The sequence below is a fragment of the Hyperoodon ampullatus genome, assembly GCF_949752795.1.
Source record: "Hyperoodon ampullatus genome assembly, chromosome: 1".
Classification (NCBI taxonomy): domain Eukaryota; kingdom Metazoa; phylum Chordata; class Mammalia; order Artiodactyla; family Ziphiidae; genus Hyperoodon; species Hyperoodon ampullatus.
In genome coordinates, this window is record NC_136914.1 from 88,530,770 (window position 1) to 88,552,445 (window position 21,676).

Sequence of the window (21,676 nt, forward strand, 5' to 3'; positions counted from 1 at the left end):
CAGTCTCCGCCCGCGAAGGGGCTTGTAGTGTGTAGAAACCTTCCCTCCTTCACAGCTCCCTCCCACTGGTGCAGGTCCCGTCCATATCCTGTTGTCTCTGTTTATTCTTTTTTTTTCTTTTGACCTACCCAGGTATGTGGGGAGTTTCTTGCCTTTTGGGGGGTCTGAGGTCTTCTGTCAGCGTTCAGTAGGTGTTCTGTTGGAGTTGTTCCACGTGTAGATGAATTTCTGGTGTATCTGTGGGGAGGAAGGTGATCTCCACATCTTACTCTTCCGCCATCTTCCTCCGGCTCACCAAAGGATAAGTTCTTAATGTGAATATTCATATGAAGAAACACTAGAGTCATTTCCATAAGAACTAAAACGAGGCAAAATTACCCATTATCTCCACTACTATTCATTATTATATTAGACATGTTAGACAATGAAACAACATAATGCTTTTAGACAAGATAATTCGATTAGTTGCATATGAGTTGGTAAATAAAATACATTTTTGTATATGGTATGATAGCATATTTTGAAAACAAATGATGCTTAAACTAACAAAAAAAATAAGTAAGGCAGCTGGAAGGTAGTAAGATATAAAATGAACATTCATAAATCAATGACATTGATATACAAAACCAGAAATCAGGTAGAGGACATTAGAGTCGAGGAAATATTTACAGGAGAAAAAAATTAATTACTTATGATTCAATTTAAGAAATATGAAAAATCTATGAGTAAATCTTAAAACATTCCAGAGAGATACAAAATTAACATGAAGATTTAGAAAGACAGCCCATATTCCCATATTAGATGATTCAATATTATAAAGATGTTAGTTTTCCCAAAGTTAATTTACAAATTTAATGCAATCCCAATAAAAATATCAACATCTCTTTTTTAAGTGTATCTAAACTTGTTGATAATAAAGCTCCTTTTTTTTTTTTAAATGACACGCAATAGCCAGGAAAACTGAAAAGGAAAAACAAAACAAAATGAAAATATGAGGTGGGGCCAGCTTTATAAGATATTAATACTAAATGTTTTAGTCTCAAAATACTGTTGAGGGCTTCCCTGGTGGCGCAGTGGTTGAGAATCTGCCTGCTAATGCAGGGGACACGGGTTCGAGCCCTGGTCTGGGAGGATCCCATATGCCGCGGAGCAATTAGGCCCGTGAGCCATGGCCGCTAAGCCTGTGCATCCGGAGCCTGTGCTCCGCAGCGGAGAGGCAACTATAGTGAGAGGCCCGCGCACGGCGATGAAGAGTGGCCCCCGCTTGCCACAGCTAGAGAAAGCCCTCGCACAGAAACGAAGACCCAACACAGCAAAAATAAATAAATTAATTAATAAAAATTAAAAAAAAAATACTATTGAATCTCTACTGTTAATATAGTGTGGTGGCAAATAAATAGAAAAACAAATGAAAGAATGGAATAGAAAGGACAGAAATCACAAAAGTGAATAAGAAAGTGTAATATATGATATAGTTAACATCTCAAACAATGGAAGCAAAGATTGACTTTTTAATAAATCATGCTGAGTCAACAGAAAAGCCATTTGAAAAAGATAAAAGTTAGATTCATACTTTACACCATACACAGGAATAAAATTCAAAGCATCAGGGAATTAAATAAAAGAAATAAAATCATACAAATGCTAAAATAAACATAGATGAATTCCATTCAAAGTGGGATATAACCAGTAACTTGGAAACGAAACTATTAAAAAATGGTTAACATAACCACATTGAATGGGGATAGGGAAGAAAAGAACTAACCTAAGTTACTTTTGGGAACAGTATTTTGATTACATACTGCAAAGATAAAGGCAAAAAAAATGTATATAAATATTTTATTCTAGTTAATTTTTTATAGACGTTAAAATTATAGAATTACTTTATGTATTTACTGGAATTGAACAAGTAATAAAGCATACTATGGGTAAATGAGAGCCAGGTGTCTCCTTGATGGAAAAAGAAATTACAGATAAGGAAAAGGGAAAGGTTAGAATGAACCCTATTGTCTTTGGATTGGAAACAGGGCTGTCAGTATTGACTTCTGGTTTATAATACATAAACACAGGGATAGACATAGAAATATAGATGCCTGTGAATGTATGTGTAGAACATATATTTTCTCCTTCTGCCCAATGAGAAGGTCAAGAAACAATGACACCCAATATTAAGAAATACACCTGGTGCTCACATCTTGGTTTCCAAATACCATTCTACAAAAAGAGGAACTAGGGTTCTTGGAGAAATAATGAATTCCATTGCTGGATCAAGAGGAGCCTGGAAAATTTTATGTGCTAGAAAGTAAGGATATGCTCAGAAAATGATAGAAACATAAAAGAACAGAGAAATAAAATTATAGGGCGTACCAGTTGTCATATTATCATTTTGAGCAATAAAATAAACAACGATGGTAAAGGATAATAAACTCTAAGATAAGATATATATCTAGAGGTCTACACTGAGTAAATAAATAAGTGAATAGATAACCAATTTGACAAGTCACAGATCCTACTTCCTGCAGAATTACAATTAATTTGTGTAGAAGGAATGATAATAATATTGACTTACCACTTGACAAACATCACAGTAATACTCCTGCAGGTAAGAATCATTGATAGAGACCAGAGGAATGGACAAAAGTGTGCTGAGAAATATCTGCATATTTCTCCCCAGTGCAGTACCTCCTTACAACATATTTATTAGTCAAAAAGAAAGATAATAACTTCACAGTGAAGAAACGTGGAAGAAACCACACTTAACGAAAGTATGGTTTACATCACCAGTAATAAGATATATAAACATCACATACCTCCTAACACAATACACTGAAAGCACAAAACATCACTTTTGTGGTGTTCTTGGCAAAAATGCATAAACACAGCCCAATAATGAAAATATCAGACAAATTGAGGGGCGTTCCACTGACCAGTATACTTTAAAATTATCATGTTCATGAAACAAACAGAAAAACTGAGAAACTATGAGGTTGGAGGAGAGTATGGAGGCATGAGAAGAAAATGCAATGTGTGATCTTGGTTGGGATTCTGAACAGAAAAAAACGACATCAGTGAGGTATCTGCCATAATTTGAATAAGGTCTGTCGATTAGTTAATAGTATTGTATCGATATTAATTTAATGATTTAGGTAATGTTTCTATGATTACGTAAATATTAACATTATGGCTGACAGGTTTCTGGGAGTTTCATGGATAGATAATATTTTATTAAGTCTAAATTTTATTTTGAAAAAATAATTAAAATAATCTAGGAAAACAGAAAACTAAATCATGGAAAATAGATTAACAATAAACAAAATAGTGTAAAATAATATAATTTAAGGAAATTTTCAACAAAGAAATTTGAAAAAGCTAAAATTCATTTTTATGTCAAGCTAAAAAAATTTTAAAGCCCCTCAAGATTTATTCATAAATGAAAGAATAGATTACTAATATCAGGAATGGTGAAGGAGAAAAACCCTCAGATCCTAAAAACATTAAAAATATCGTAAAAGATGTTATGAAACAATCTAACTCAAGTAAATTTTAAAATTTAAATTCCTTGAAAACTAACCAAAACTAATAAAGTAATTGAACTGCTAAATTTTTTTCCCAAAATACAAACTCTAGGCCAACATGACTTCACCAAGTAATTCTTCCAAATATTGAAGGGAGAAATAGTATCCATTTTAGATAACTCAGAGATGAAAAGAGAGGGAAATATAGCTCATTTGTAGATGTTAGCATAATATTGACTCCAAAACTGAAAAAGACATTACAGAAAGTAAAATAACTGGCTAATGCCCTTTATGAACATAGATATAAAATTCCAAAACTAAATATTATCAAACTGAATCTAGTGATATTTAAAAAATATTACCATGTCACAACTAAGTTACATTTATTACAGACATGCAAATTTTGTTTAAGTTTTAAAAATCAGCCAAAGTTAGTTACAGAAAAAAAAGAGAATAAAGGGCAAAATATGATCAATATGATTTTTTCAATAGGTGCACAGAAATCATTTGAACCAGTAGGGAGGTAAAAAGAACCCTAGCAAAATAAGAAGATAAAGGAACTACAAAGAGCATCTTTAAAAAAAGAAGCTTACATCAAACATCATAATTAATAGTAAATATAGACTGTTTTCCCTGATATCAGGAACAAATCAGGACTATTCAACACTGATCTCTAGTCTTAGTGCAATATGTCATGAAAAAAGTATAATTTTGAAAATTAATTAGAATGTTCATTATTTGCAAAATAAACACTATTGGCAAAGTAGTCATTATTGGTAATAGTCATTACTCTCTGTGTTTATAGAAAATCTACATTAATATAACAATAAATAAAGTTGATAAATTTAGCAAGGCTGCTGAGGACAGAGTAGATTAGCAAAATATCTATTGTACTTCTATACACTGCTAATAAAAACTTAGAAAGTAAAATTTAAAAAAATCTATTTATACTTACATTAAAACTTCAAATATAGAAAATTAAATCTAGTAAAATATATTCAGCACTTCTTTACAGAAGACATTAATAAAAAATTGAACATATGTGGAAGAATATATGATGATCATGAATTTGGTACAGTAAAAATTCAGTATGGTAAACATTTCAATTTCTCTATATTGATTATAGATTTAATGTAATCCCAATAAAAATCTGGCTGACATAGTTTGTTTGTTTGTTTTAAAGTGTTGCAGTGGGAAACTTAGAGGTTATTTATTTTATAAAATGTATACATAAATGCTCAGAACTGAGAATAACAATTTTGACAAAGAAGAACAATGTTGGATTGTCTACACTAAATATACTCTCAAGGCTTATAATTCTACATTAACTAAAACAGTGCAGCACTGCAAAAAATTGGAACTCCTACATACCTTTCAAATATTCCCTTTTATGAAATATCTTAGTTTTTCAGGCAGTTTTATCAAAAATTGCTCTGTTGTAGCAATTGTAAAATAATTACATCGAAAATGTTTAGATGTCTTTCTTCCCACGTCAAACTGTGAAGCTTCCAAAGCAGTACCATTCCAAATAATAATTGCCAAACCCACAGTCTCTAACACGCATCGGACACTCAAGGAATATGATAAAATAACATTAGCAAATGTGGCTTTCACAGTCACCAAAATCCAAGAATGATTACTCGGACTTACCTCCTATATCTGGGCGAAGTTTATTGTCATAGCCTTGAAGCAAGGAATTGAGAATTTGTGTTATATCTCCTTCATGAATCTTTGGTGCCAAGACCCAAGTTTTGTTCACTGTTAAATCCTCATCATCTTCATCATCTGCTTTATCAACACTAAAGAATTCAAAAGCAAAAATTGTATAATAGAAAGTTCAACCAAGTAGTGTATTTTTAAAAACAGTTTAAGATTATTCTAATTGTGTAAGAGAATAATAAGAGGGGAAAAAAAGCATTAGAAATATTTTACATTCAGTAAGACTAATGCCTACATCATATGAACTGTCCTGCTTTAATAATACTCCAAAATGAAGAACCCAGTGCAAGAAAATATCGTATAATATTAATGTAATAAAGTTTTGCCACTCCCACAACTATCATTTAAGGCCATAGAGATTATGCACTGATAATGTGAGGAGTGGCCCTAGATTTGTGCGGTACACAATCTGCACAACCATACGTAAGTGACTCTATACCACCACACCCTAAAATAAAAATTAAAAGGTAAATAAGTGCAGGAAAAGTTGTAATCATTAGTCTGGTAAAATGTATTTTAAAATGCACGTGTAGAAAAGAAGACTTAAGGAAAGATGAGTGAAGAAGTGTTCAAAGAGAAAAGGAAAAAGTATTGAACACACCTGTGCTTCTTCCTTTTAAATCAGAAGAACCGAGACCCCAGACATCTACTCCAAGAACTCTGTCAAAGATTGTCTTACCAAATCATGGGTGGTTGACTCACTCCCCATATATATATACATATATATGTAATCACATATACATATATATACATATTATATATATATACACACATGTCTATATATATATACACATATATATATAATCATGCTTTCCATATATATATGTGTATATATTTGGAAAGCATAATTATCACATTTTAGGACTAGAAGTTAGACTTTAGGGATCAAATAACCCACTGCCTTTATTTTGTAAATGAGGAAACAAGTCAGTAGGGAATCAACCAAAGCACAAACTCATTTATTTTCAAAACTGAGACTCAAACCCTGGTCCCATATCTAATGCTTCCTGCTATGCCTGTGTGTTTAACAAGCATAAAGTTTCAGCTTACTTATGAATTGTGGTAGAAACATATAGTAATATAGATATTCATCTATAATTCACCAAAAGTAACAAACTACTTTGTTTATTACCCATAAGTAACCCCACCTTCATTTGAGTGAGATCAACCTAGACTTACACCCAACTTTAGTAAATATTAGTCCTCCACTGAAAAAGTATATATAAACTTTTATACTGGTAAAATCAGGTAAATCTATAATATATTATTTATTTACATATATTTGAGAGATGAGCTTCCCTCCCACAGTAGATATTCAAGTTTACCTTAACAGCCTTAGTTGATATTTCTACACTATTCATTCAAATCTCTTTTGCTGTGAACCTAAACATCTTAGCTAATGCAGACTTTACCCTCTTTATCCTTTTAAATTATTTTTCAGTTTTATTGAGATATAATTGACATATAACATTTTATATGTTTAAGGTGTACAACATAATGATTTGATCTATGTATATATAGTAAAATGATTGCCACAATAAGTTTAGTTAACATCCACTCTCTTTATCCTTTTAAAGAGTATAAATTAACATTGTAAATTAAAACTTAACCTTTAATTATTTGTACCTCATTTTATCTTTACAATAATTGTATTGATAGTTATTAGTGGAGAGTTAATGGATAAGGGAGTACATTATTCTTCTCAATATTTTTCCTCCTCTTCCTGCCAGAGAATTATTCTTTTCACTCCACTGACTTCTAACTTGGTCATGTGACCTGAAATACTCCTTTCTGCAATGCATCCCTGTCCCATTAAACTCAGGTTTGGCCCTGCAATTTGCTTTGGTTAATAGAATACATGTAACATACATCACTACCAAGCAGAAGATTTATTGTCAGTGCATGGTTCACCATATCTTTCTGTCCTTCTGCCAGAAGACCAGCCATGCTAAGGCAGAGGCTACTACTCCATGACTTCACTTTCAGGGTGAAGGCAGCATGAACATAGCCACAGTTGACCTACAATGGACATGTAGCCTGAGAAAGAAATAAACATTTAGTATTGTAAGCCACTGAGATTTGTGGGTAGTTTATTACCACAGTATACAAATTTTATCCCTATGTGAACTCCTGGAGTACATTTATTTAACAGATTTTTAATGAAGTGCTCATTTATATTAATTGTTTTGCTGTATTTAACTTCAAAAATATATACTACTGAAATACAGTTGTATGATTTCCTTTAAATAATTTCTTATTTTCTCTAAATAAAATATATACATATGTACATACATACATTCATTTATAAACTAAAGCATTAAAAGTACTGAAATATTAAGAATCCTGCTCATGTGTCTTCCAGGAAAATTTTGTCTAATTAGAACTGCTGAGATATTGTCAACAACCAAAATTTAGGGCATCCATCTAGCTTTAAATCCCAGTTTTATAAAATAAAACAACTGATGGATAGATGCAGACCACTGCACATATAAGAACTTGATTTTTCTTTGAAATATAACTGTAGTCAAATGGAAGTTCCCAGAAAAAATATGATTTTCCTATGTTTTAGGGTAGTAACATCTTGGTAATCCAGGAAGCACATGCTTATACTGACTTATATCCCCCTTTTCCCAGCTATCTAAGAGGTAATATAAAAATTGACCTCAATGACATCACAAACTAACTTTCCTCATTTTTGGCAATAACAGAAAGGAAATTTCATTATAGTTAATTTTCTTCAGTTTTCCTCCACACTTTCTGAATTACCTTCAGAATATTCATTAACTACCTTAATTTCATATTGGTATTATTTTGGTGACTAAAAAACACTTATAATTTTAAAGATAGTTCATATAGCATATCTGATGTTTCATTATCATTCATAAACTGGAAGTTTTGTAACATTTACCTATGTTGAGTGAACATTCATTTGGAGGAAACAAGTATTATTTTCTTAGATAATATTATGGGAATTTGTAGACATTTGCAAGCACTTCTCTTAAATAACTTGAATGAATATACTTTTATCATTATTGGAAATAAATATACTCCTTAGTATATAATTTTACTTAATGTTTATGTTGATGATTGATGTGTTTATTGTTCTTACCAGCTGTTGGGTAAGTTCCTACCATGTTTCATGAACTGAGTGCTAGGTTTCTTCCATATTAAGGTATGTCATTTAATCCAGAGTAATCCCATGAAATAAACATTACTATTCCTGTTTTACAAATTAGAAAAAAATAGATTTATAGAATTCACAGGACCCACACTATTAAATAATAGAGCCATGATTTGAAACAAGATTGATTTAGCTTGAAGACTTCTTTTCACTTTGAAGTTTCCATGGTATCTTACTTTAGCTTTGTTAAACAATCCAGGGTAGTTAGATTTTGAGTTTTCTAATTTATAAGAACACAACAACATTTATGGTAAGTAGTTAGCAAGTGCATTTGGGTTGTGCACGGGTAGAATGCTTAGTCTCTGCCTTTGAGTTCTGAGAAGTTAGAATAATAATTTCAAGGAATCACACACACACTCTCTCTGATGAAAAACACTTTCTAAAGTGTGTGCTCAGTCTTCAGTCCAATGCTTTAATTCATTTATAGAGGAAATATCATGTATTACATATATGCTAATTGCTGAAAACAAAAAGATAAGTAAAATTGTATTCCTGATCTATATGATCTTATTTTCTAATGAAGGAGAAAACTATGCAAATGATACAAAAAAACATCATATACAATGATGCTTATTGCAGTGTTATCTATAGTAGCGCAAATTTTAAACAAAAAAGCAGGTTTAGGTAAAGTATTATATGTCCATATGGTGTGATTGATGCATCCATTCAATTGGTGATTATGAAAAGTCTGTAAAAATATTAAATTATTTTCATAATTTAATGTTATATGCAAAGTAACATATAATAATTTGCCTTGATGAAAACCTAGGTATAAAATGGCTAAAGATTTAACCGGAAAGCAGTATAATGAATACACTAAGTATTCTATGCTAGTAGAACTATAGAAAATTTAATTTTTTTCTGTATATTAATAGTATACTACAATTTTTCTGCATAATTTTGTAATATAACTACATGAAAAGGAGTTAATTTGACATTAATGCCTACCTAAGAATGAACTGCTTCTTCCTATACACCAGATAGTGCCCTGAAATAAATTTCTAATCATAAAAAATAAGTAATTAAGTAGAAGTTTCTATAGAGACAAGTAGAGCTTTACACTCTGCCAAGAAAATAAAATTGACAGCCTTAAAAAGTTGCCACTCGATTCTCCTGGGGTAGGAACATGGTTGACTGATAGCCCAGGCGCCAGCCCTCTGGACCAGCACTGCATCTGTACCAGATCCAAGCTTCCCCGGGCTGTTTTCAGGCAATAAATGCACATTGTGGCAATGGTAGTACAGACCCATTCCTGCAAGACTAGGGCCTCCTCTAAAGGGCAACTTGTGTTGGATGAATCCCTCTGGCCTGGCCAAAGCCTTTTTAGTAGGGCTCTCTAGTCTGAGACTCTTTTAACCCAAACATTTCTCTTTGCCTTATACTTGCACCTCCATTATCTGAAGGCTCTCTCTGCTTACTTCCACTTCCTCTCGTTTAACCTGCACAGGCGTTTCTCTCAAAAGTCTCTTACATGTCCAGTCCCAACTTGGCATCTGTTTCTCTGAGGCTTTCACTTTTCATATTCTTTAATTGACACTAGTAACTTGTTACTAAAGAAAATTTCTTAGTCACCTGTATCAGTGTTGTTTTTTTTTTTTTTTTTGGTCTTACTAACTTATTTTAATACCTGGACAAATCTATCTGATTACATAGAAATTATTGTATGTAAAAGACTACTTTACTGATTGTATCACTCTTCTGAATATAACAAGCAAAAGTTTTAACCTAATGATAACTGAGAGATAGGTTAAGTGAAGACAAGGCATGCTAAGCCATATAATCGTGAGAAGGATTCATCTTTACAGCTAGAAAATATATATATATATGTATATAACAAGTCAATCAATCAATATAAACTATTTTTCATACATAGGGTAAATATTCATCAAGATTTTCCCAGGACAATCATGATTTACACCTGTTGTCCTAGAATAATTACAATATTAATAGTAACCTCTTTCACTCACAAAATAGCCTAATTTGGATGATAAATTGTAAAGTCACCCTGGATATAGTTCATATAAAGTTTACTGCAATGCAAATGCCCTTGTCTGACACCTATGGAAGACTCTTCCATTATCTATTAAGACAGTGCAGATGACAGCAAAAGAAACCATAAACAAGACGAAAAGACAACCCTCAGAATGGGAGAAAATATTTTCAAATGAAGCAACTGACAAAGGACTAATCTCCAAAATATACAAGCAGCCATGCAGCTCAATATCAAGAAAACAAAAAACCCAATCCAAAAATGGGCAGAAGACCTAAATAGACATTTCTCCAAAGAAGATATACAGATTGCCAACAAACACATGAAAGGATGCTCAACATCCCTAATCATTAGAGAAATGCAAATCAAAACTACAATGAGTTATCACCTCACACTGATCAATAAGAATGGCCATCATCAAAAAATCTATAAACAATAAATGCTGGAGAGGGTGTGGAGAAAACGGAACCCTCTTGCACTGTTGGTGGGAATGTAAATTGATACAGCTACTATGGAAAAAAGTATGGAGATTCCTTAAAAAACTAAAAATAGAACTACCATATGACCCAGCAATCCCACTACTGGGCATATACCCTGAGAAAACCATAATTCAAAGAGTCATGTACCACAGTGTTCATTACAGCACTATTTACAATAGCCAGGACATGGAAGCAACCTAGGTGTCCATCGACAGATGAATGGATAAAGAAGATGTGATATATATATATATATATATATATATATATATATATATATATATATAATGGAATATTAGCCATAAAAGAAACGAAATTGAGTTATTTGTAGTGAGGTGGATGGACCGAGAGTTTGTCATACAAAGTGAAGTAAGGCAGAAAGAGAAAAACAAATACCGTATGCTAACACATGTATATGGAATATAAAAAAAAAAAAACAAAAATGGTTCTGAAGAACCTAGGGGCAAGACGGGAATAAAGATGCAAATGTAGAGAATGACTTGAGAACACTGGGAGGGGGAAGGGTAAGCTGGGACAAAATGAGAGAGTGGCATGGACATATATACACTACCAAATGTAAAATAGATAGCTAGTGGGAAGCAGCTATATAGCACAGGGAGATCAGTTCGGTGTTTTGTGACCACATAGAGGGTTGGGATAGGGACCATGGAAGGGAGACTCAAGAGGGAGGGGATATGGGGATATATGTGTATGTATAGCTGATTCACTTTGTTATACAGCAGAAACTAACACAACATTGTAAAGCAATTATACTCCAATAAAGATGTTAAAAATATATGATACATATTGCTGATGCTATGATTACAAAATTGAATTTCAAGCTGTTTAGGACAAGGCAATAAATAATATTAAATCATATAGCAAAACTTTAAGAAAAAAGACTCATCTCTAAAATTGTAACTAACTCCCATAAATTATTTATAAAAAGATGGATGATCCATCAGGAAAAAAAAATGGACAGAGATTTGATTAGGCATTTCACAAACAAAGATAACCAGATGGGAATGAGTACATGAACAGACACTCCACATCATTACTCATGAGGAAAATGTAAATTAAAAACATGAGATACCACTATATATAAACCACAGTGGTTAAAATAAAAAACCTTGACAACACCAAGTGTTGATGAGGTTGTGGAACCACTGGAACTCTTGTACAGGGCTGTGAAGGCAAACTGTTAAAACCACTTAGAAAACTCCTTGGTGTTATCTCCTAAAGATGGACGTGCACACACTCTATGACCCAATAATTACACTCCCAGGTACGTACTCAACACAGATGCATAGTATGTTCACCAAAACGCTTGTTCCACAATATTCAGAGAGGCATTAGTGGATGTACCATCAATTCAGAAAAAAAATCCAAATATGCATCAGTAGTGGAATGGATAAATAAAATGGGTTATTAAAAAAAAAAAGTGCAGATGAAATTCCAAACAAGGCCTCATCTGTGATCTGTTGCTCATGACAAATTAGTGTTTGTTTATGAACATCAGATACATTTCTATAAGTCAAGTGACAAGTTCCAGGGAAGAAACATACCTCTTCTAATAGTTCTGAGTAGACTATACTTTAATGTCAAAGCCTACAGGAGCTAACTTTTAAAGAGTATGTATAGGAACTGAATTTAGATCTGAAAGTCAAAGAAAATAAAAGTTAAAATTAAAAAACTTTAATTCTTATTTTCTTTTTGCCTTTATATTCTACCTGCTTAATGCTTTTGTACAAAGCTCTTTTTAGGGTAGTAATGCTGAATCATTTTTATTGTTCATAAAAGTTGGTAAGGAAGCGAAATAAGTAAAAGATGATAGATAATAGAGTTACAGATTTGAACTTTCAGAGTTTTAGAGAGGTGAAGTGATAGTCCACTCAATTCTGTGATTATCCTCTTAACACAAAAGAATTTGGGACCCATCACTTGAGGCACAGAGAGGAATGCTTTGAAAATTTGAGGAGTGGGAAGGAAAGCATGCCTAGAATATTAAATAAATGTGTTCCAGTTTGTCCAGTGTTTAACTTTACCATAAAATTGATCACACTGCATCTTAATTAGCTATTTACTTTATTTATTTATGACCCTCTGTAAGCTCCTTGAAAGCCAGGGTTAAGGTTTTCAATGTGATACCATTGGCACTTAGCCTGACATATAGTAGGTATAAAATAAAATTAAAAAAAATTCACTATGTAAATGAATAAATGGACCGATATTAGAAATCATCTTGCTGTTTACAGGTAAAATTACAGTGAATAAAGAAAATAAACAACTAAAAACTGTAATTATTGGCCTTAATCAGAGAATTGATTGTAGTTAACCTAATATAAATTTTAAAACATAGTAGCAGTTGCTTTCTGATCCTAGTACTCATCCATCATAAACTTAAAAAAAAAAAGCTGATTTCTTTCACAATGACAATGCAATCTATAAAACAATTACAAAAAATATAGCAGGAAAGATCTGTCTTATGTGAAGAAACTAAAACACCAATTGAAGAATATAAGAATAGAACAAAATAAAGGCAAATAAATATTTTGGCTATAAACAATATTATTAATACATAATTCTCAAATTAGTTTATAAATTTAATAAAGTTTTAATTAAAATCCACAGTTCCTATGTAACAGATTAAAATCATTATACTGTAATTAAGTAGAAGAATCAATATAAGAATTACAAGAACTTATTGAAAAATAGATTGTTAGATGAAATTTGCCCTGCCAGAATAAAAACAAAAACAAAATAAAGTTACTGTAATCAAAACCATATTGTGATAACACATAAAGAAATCAGTGAAAACAAAATCAAACCTTCAAATTCAGATCCCAAGTGTCTAGAAATTCAGTATTCAATAAACGTGACTAGTCAGTTTAGAAATGAAAGGATGAATTATTCAGTAAATTGGATTGAAAGGTTTATCAAGCCATTTAGAAAAAATAAATTAGATTACTACTTAGACAATAAATTGCAGATATATTAAAGATCAAAATATAATAAAGTATAAAACTATTAAAGAAAATATTGAAAACGTTTTTTAACTTTTGAGATGAGGAGGTCTTTCTATGCAACACGTAACCAAACCAGGAAAGGAAAAAAAAGGACAAAAAAAAAAAAAAAAAAGGAAAAATAACTCATGGAGGACATAAGACAGTTTAGACAAAGACTGGAGACAAAGGATAGATTGAGACAAAGATATTAACAACATAACTGGTATACAGAAATTTCAGAGGGATAAAAAGACTAATAAAGATAACAAACTGTGCTAACATTTACTGGTAGCAAGGGAGAATAACTTTAAATTGTGACAAATTTTAGCCATCACATTGGCAAAATATTAAAAGATTCATTACATTCAGTACTATTGATAATATAGATAAATGGCATTTTTATAACCATTAATAGAATAAATTGCTCTAATAGAATAAATTGAGTAATTTGGCAACATTGATGAAATATTGAAACTAAAAGCATGTACATATGTATATATATACACAGTAACAATATTCATAATAAACAAAAAAACCCCACAGAGAATCTGTAATGGAATAATTTAATAAATTATGATAGTTCCTTAATATAGAATACCATATCATCATTAAAAAGGAGGTACAACTAAGTATGTGTACAAATCTAGAAAAATATCTTTGATATTAGCTGTGTGACAAAAACAAGTGTTAGATCTCATTTGTATAAAAAACGTACACACAAATGTGTATACACATATTTGTGTAAACTTATGGAAAAATCTGGAAGTATAGGCTCCAAATTGTTAAGTGATTTTGAGGAGTAGAATGGACTAAGTATTATTCCATTATTATTTACATTATATGATCAAAACAATTATGACATTAGGGAAAAAAGTTTTGTTTTTCCCATATATTTCAACAACATATATGTATATCACTTAGAGATTACTTAAATTGTTTAAGAAAACAAGTAAAGAAAAATAAGGTCTAAACTATTTGTGGTAAAAAACTTAAAATTTACAATATTTTATGTTCACAGAATAGAACAGAAATTGGATTATATATTAACGATTCTACAATTTGAGATGTGGAATATTAGTCTCAGAGAAAAAATAAAATGTGACATCTTCATCCACTGTGATTTTTATGTAGTTTCCTTGGTAAGGTAGAATACATAGCATCTTTAAAATTACACTAATGTTCGGAAATTAATGGCAATAGAGATTACTTTGGGGACAGAGAGCTTCACTGTTAGTTTCAAAAGGGGTATGGCCAATTCCTAAATCTAGTAGAACATAGTTCGATCTAGTTAGGTAAGATATAGGAGTGTAGGGTTATATTAGTTAATGAGAAAAGGGACAGATTGATATCAGAATCGATTTTTAAAAATTAGTATAGTGACATGTTTTTAGAAAGAAAACAAAAACAGAAAAATATAAAATATAGCAGATTATTTTTTGTAACATCTTTGCTCATAGTTTAGTGATTGATCCTTAAGACAACAACTAGTACTAATAATAAAACAATATATTTTGCCAGTTTTTGGATTTTTTTAATTTGCTTTGTTTGGCAGGTCAACGTTATTTTGTTAAAACAGAGTTTAGAAAATTGGGAACCATGCTTCCAAAGAATAGTCTTTAGGGGGATGATGAATACAAAGATTATAAATGTTCTTTTGAGACTGGTTCCATGTGAAAATTTTTTGAAGGGAAAGAAAACATAATTTTCTTCACAGTCCATTAAAAAATTACCGCTGGATTGAAAGTATATTAAACTGAACACCAAATTTTCCATTGTTCCACTTTATATTCATAGAACATAATGGAACATAAATTAGACTTAGAAACATATAACACTTCATGACATTCACATTCTCTAAGCCTTTGATGCACTTATGCATCAGACAAATTCTATCAGGCTGCTAAAATTTTTGCAAAATTAAGGCATAATATTGAGGCTTATTAAATTATAAATGATATGAAAAGATCTTAAAATTAAATGGAGGAAAGAAATGGGAGTCTGTTCTTTTGAATGCAAAAAGATATACCTTCTCCCTAAGTCTTGGGACCATAAAATGAGAGGTAAAATAGTTTCATTGACATAAGTATCCTCTCAGAACTTTCACTTCAAAAGGGAGAGAATACAAATGAGTAGAACAGAAACAACAAAACACTTTTCTAGTCAACTCCAGTTATGATAATTTGCAGGTTTTTCAGAAAGAATTGTCACTAAGGAAATGACAGAAACAAATATACACTCATAAGACACCTGCACAGAGTAACAAATTATAGAACACAGATGTCTGATTAAAACTTAAATTTAATCCAACCAATAGGGCTACGTTGTTCTAGTCAATGTGGCTATTTAGTAGAAAAGTAATCCCTGCGCAAAACACTCTACTACATGTGTTGGAAAATTATTCTAATAGTGGTACACATCTAGGCCGACTGAGAGGTAAATGACCTGCCTATATTGAAACGGATCACAAATTCTGCAACCACAAGTCATGGTCCTAGCAATCTACCCAAAGATTAACTTGTTTTCCAGAACCCTTGATTCTAGCAGCCCTACATCTATGTGGAGAACCAAATCACCCCCTGATCAAAACAATATTAAAATTTTCATATTTAACCTACTATGTTCTAATCATAGATCTTCTGATATGCTCATCTACCTACAGGTTGGAGTGCAGGGTCTATGTTAACTTCCTTTCTATATCCCTAATATTTAGCACAGTCTCTACCACTGTGTTACTCAAAATATTTGTCACTCAATATATTTGTCTAAAAATAGGGAGAAATGTTAAATCTCTAAATGAATTGTATTTATAAGGAAAGAATGCCTACAGTTCAAAAATTTACTACTAAACTAAGTTATATAGGTTTTAATAGGACTTTGCTATCTTAATGTCATATGTTAGATGACCAAAGTAAAGGATATCTTAGGAATATAGTTTTCCAAAAGCCCACCAAGCCGTGAGACCATACCTCTGGCCACAGAATAGTAGTGTTATCTTCCTATGTATATTTTTCATTAACACTGACCTGAACTTATGCCTGTGACAGGTAAGAACATTCAGCCTTTTCCCAGAGTTACAATTGATGCCAGTCTCCTTAGTGTCCCCACTATAGCTCATCTAGAATTGCAAGTAGCTGTTATAGCATTTTATTGTCTTTACTTGTTTATATTGATAGACCGTCTCAACATTAACTACTAGAGTGTAAGTTCACTGGGGTCAGGGGCTCTGCCTTCTTTGTTCAGCACGTATACTATCACATATATGTCTTGTATACACTATACAAACACTAGTAGGGCAAAGATTATGGCTTGCTTTCCACTGTGTCTCCAGTTCCCAGACCTCTGCTTAATACATGGTAGGCACTGAGTAAATATTTGTTGAATGAATGTTAAAGCTTAATAACTGTTTATTGAATGAATTAATAGCTAAGACTATTTCCTGAAACATGGGGCTTCAGTTGGTTAAACCATTTTAGTACAGATAGAATTAGATTCTGAGATAGTTAAAAGTAGAAAAAAACATAAATTTCATCTGGCTCTCATAGAGTATAAGAACTCTAACAAGCTTCTGCTTGAAGTTTAGTGAAAAGACTTCCATTATTTTGTTAGAGTGCTTTTGTACTGATGAAAATCTGGCTTCACATAGCTTTCATTACTTGTTTAAGGTTTGTCTGTAATATCTATACATAATAAATTCAACAATGATTTTCTCTAGCATCCTTAAGAATATATGAATCCTCAACAAAATTTACCTGAATTCAAAATTCTTGCTTCTAACTCTCTATCCAGTGGTGTTTTTTTCCTAGATCAAGAATTCCAGTTCATTTAAGTTTTTCCTAAAATAATTAATCCAGCACTACACATACTATTCTAGATTATGTGATAAATACACAGTGGACTGTAACTTACTGAGCTTGTGCCAATTTTACAGTCTCTCCTCTTCTCTCCTCTCCTCTCTTCCTTTCACCTTTCTTTCCTTTCCTTTCCTTTTTTTCCTTTCCTTTCCTTTCTTCCTTATATCCCTCCCTCCCTTACTTTCCAACCCCCTCATCCACAGTTATGTTAATTGCTTTGATTTATATGGCATTTGTAATCTTAGAGGAAAGGTGATTAAAAATGCAGGCTCTGGGCATAGAGCACATGGGATCTGAGTCTTGGATTCAGCATTATCAGCAAGATGAACTTTAGTGAGTTCGTAAAAATTACTGTGCCCTGGTTTTTCCATCTGTGAAATGGGGAGAATAACAGTATCTGGGCTTTATTTTCCCTTCATTTTTGATTGGTAGTTCGGCTAAGTATAACCTCCCAGGTTGAATATTTATCTTTAGAATTTTGGAGACATTTCCTCCATGGTTTTCTGGTAGTGTAGATGAGTAATCTCGTGACGTTCTAATTCTCTTTCCCTGATTGTGATCTTTTCTATCAGTACCCTCTAACCTTAAAGATTTAGACTCCTGTTTATCTTTGGAGTTGTGAAGGTATATTTCCTTATTTTGACTACAAGATGTTTTCCTTTGCTTAATACCATAAACCTCAGCTTTAGCAGTGTGTATAATGGTAGTACTCATGTAGAACACTAGACACAAGTACTATCCATATGGTTATTTCTCATGTCTAGTTTATTCACCACTGTAAACACAGCAAGTTGCACTGTGTAGAGCACATAGAAGGCATTCAATAAATATTCGTTGAATGATCTCTCCCATAATCCAAATAATGCACAATTAATAATGCACAAACGATTCAAGGAGTTTACTGCACTTAAGTTTAACTAGAATAAAAAATTCTAGAATTACTGTGATTCCAAGAATATTTGTTGTTATGACTTTTCAGTTAAAACTTTAACTGCCATGTACTTTGCAAAAATTTTCTCTCTTGGTCTTGAAACAAGCTGGAAAGGTAGATGTCAGTTCTACTTTTCACAAAAAAGGACTCTCTGCCTCAAAGATTTGCCTGAAATCAGCCTAGTGGGAAGTGCTGGAGCTGAAACTAGAAATTACATCTAATGGTCGAGTCCAGGATTCTCAGTTGGTAGCATGCATATATGTGAATTATTCTCCTGAGGCCTGTGGCAGTAATTTCATCATATTTTGACAATATCTCAAGAGCCCTTTTTTTTCAGTTTTTCACCCTGCCTGTCTCCTCTTCTTTGGGACCCCACCTTCATTATTATTTTCTTAGACAAATTTTAATCACCTTTATATAAATATATAAATATAAAATACTAGATTTGTCTCTTTCATTTTTAAGATGAAAAAATCAAACATTTCCTTTGTTGATAAGCCAAAAATATGACTCATAGTATATAATGAGATAAGAAGGAAGACGAGTATACCAAAAAGACTCTATACACAGGGGATTTATCAATTATAGCATTTGCATTTTAACTTCAAAATCATTTTGTCTCTCAGTTCTTCTTTGAATATTTAATTATCATGGAGCATCATTAGTCATTTTGTACTGATTTGCATCTATATTTTATTAGAAAGTGAAGCCAAAGCTCTGAATGCCTAAAGAAAAATCATGCATTACCATCTCCACAAAATATATTACTGAAATTGTTTTAAAATAATATATTTTATAATGTAATTATACTTGAATATTGTCATTTGGCAACTGACTGCTAAATTGTATGATTATTGACTCATGACATTCTTTTTATAAATATAAATGAGTTATCTTCCTTTAGCTCTCTCAAAATATAACTTCTTAGTCAAAGCTTACCGTAAATTACATTTTCGACTATGTAAAATCTCAAAGCACTTTTTCAATTCTTTTCAAAAGTCTGATTATAATTATATTTTTTTTCAACATTACAAATAAGTCAAATCAAGCTTGAGGGATTTTAACCAACTTGCCAAGATGCCATAGAGCCTCACAGAGAATGAAACATAGGAACCATGACTACAGCTTATAGTTACAACAACAGGATTGGTTTTCATAGTTCAGCAATGTAAAAATCAATAAAATGCCTCTCCTTTATGCTTTTGATGAAAACTAATGAGTAAACAAGCTACTGTCTTTGATTAGATACAAAAAATAATAGCTTCCAATTCTGTAAATCCCAAAATAGGTGACTTTGAAAATTTAATTTAGAAACTGGCATCAGACATCAAAATTCTTACAAATAGAACCATCTGTGATTAGTTTTAGAAAGGTCCCTCAAAAGAAGAAGAAAGGAAGAAGAAATTATGAATGTAAATGGTTTATACATGTTGACATCAATTATCTTCAACTAAATATTAAAAGGATAAAAAGTTCATCACAACTGTAACTACTTTGAAAAGTGAAGACATACACTCCCATAACTGAGGCCCTAAGAGTTAATTACAACAGCAACATACAGCTTTATTTTTTAAGATGTATTTTTTCACTGGCCAGAATAATCCATATTCTCTATAGTACTATGATAAAATGATTTATTTATTTTAGCTGCATAACGCATGTCTCTCTCTCTCTCTCACTCATACATATGACCAAAAAAAAAAAAAGTCCACAGCATTCCCAATGAGAATTTCCCTCTTGAAAACTGCTATGAAAAGCCAGTGCCGCAGCTATTGAGTTATTTTATGTTTCCGTTCAAATCTTAGAAATATTGAATATGAAAACTTGAAGAAATCATAAATGATCTACTACTGCCCTTCATTTCCTAGATGAAGAAACTGTGTTCAGAGCAGTTAAGGACCCTTGACACATAGAATAATGTCTCCAGACTTCCAGAGCCCATCTCTGTCCACTATACCACACAACTTGTTAATTCTGAGCAGTTTGAAGAGAGTCTGAAACCCATCATGATTCTCATAATGTAAATATCCTCAAGAAGAAAATGTATTATTTAAAACCAAACATCTCTTTAAGTAGACAGTATGCCTTTTAGTAAGCAGCTTGTCTATTAGGTTGCAAGAGAAACTTGCACTTACAGTGATAAATCAGCTTACAGGTTGTTATTTCAGAAACTCAGTGGGTTAGTCTGTTTTTACTTATGAGAACACAGATTCATTTGCGATATTATGAAGATGCATGAGAGCACTAATACATGGCCTACCAAAATATCTTCCATAATTTTATAATATATTAAAAGAAATAAACCATTGCGATGCACTTAAATATAAGAAATAATTAATCAAGTAGTATGTTTGTGCTCATGCAGAACATTTTCTAAGGGAAAAGGGTAAATAAACTAAAACTTTAATATTTAAAAAACATTGAGTGTCAAACATATTCTGGCAAGTCTAATATTACTTAGCATACTTTATTCTCTATTTTTGGAGAGAAAATACAGTTGTTCTATCTGTTAGTAATGGCAAAAATCCACTCTAGCTATATGCTAAAAATAATCATCATAATAATAAATTTTAGCAGTGATGCAAGTACTTAAAAAGGCATTTTTCCATCTCTATAGTGATTGCATTTTACTCTTGAGTTCTAAGCACTCCCTCTCTCTCTCCCTCTCTGTCACACACACACACACACACACACACACACACACAGGACATTCACATCACCTTACAATATTTATTTACTTGTACACAGCCAAGTTTAAAGAAAATGATTCAAAGCTGGCTCAGTAAAATATACATGGTTATTTCTAACTTAAATGTAACATAGTTTCAACCCTGATGGATCTTTAGCCATATTTATGATCTTTCTTGATGTAAAACTTTGATTTTTTTTTTAGAATAGCAAAAAGGTAAGGGAAAAGGCAATATTCGTGTATAAAAAAACATCATACATGCCATGCTCTGTAACAAGTTTCTAAAATAACTTTGTCTTTAAAATGCAGAATCATCCAG

At 31.9% G+C, this 21,676-nt stretch overlaps 1 protein-coding gene across 2 annotated transcripts in view; it reads right to left on the reverse strand.

Moving 5' to 3' along the window:
• The window catches only part of GABRG1 (gamma-aminobutyric acid type A receptor subunit gamma1), a gene marked incomplete at both ends in the record, with an annotated part of 69,504 nt that overhangs the window by 47,225 nt on the left and 603 nt on the right, over window positions 1–21,676 (reverse strand). For both annotated transcript variants that reach the window (XM_079713381.1, XM_079713382.1), the window contains one exon: window positions 5,166–5,314. In XM_079713381.1, coding sequence (XP_079569507.1) covers window positions 5,166–5,314 — 149 coding nt within the window. The remainder of the gene's footprint in view (window positions 1–5,165; window positions 5,315–21,676) is intronic.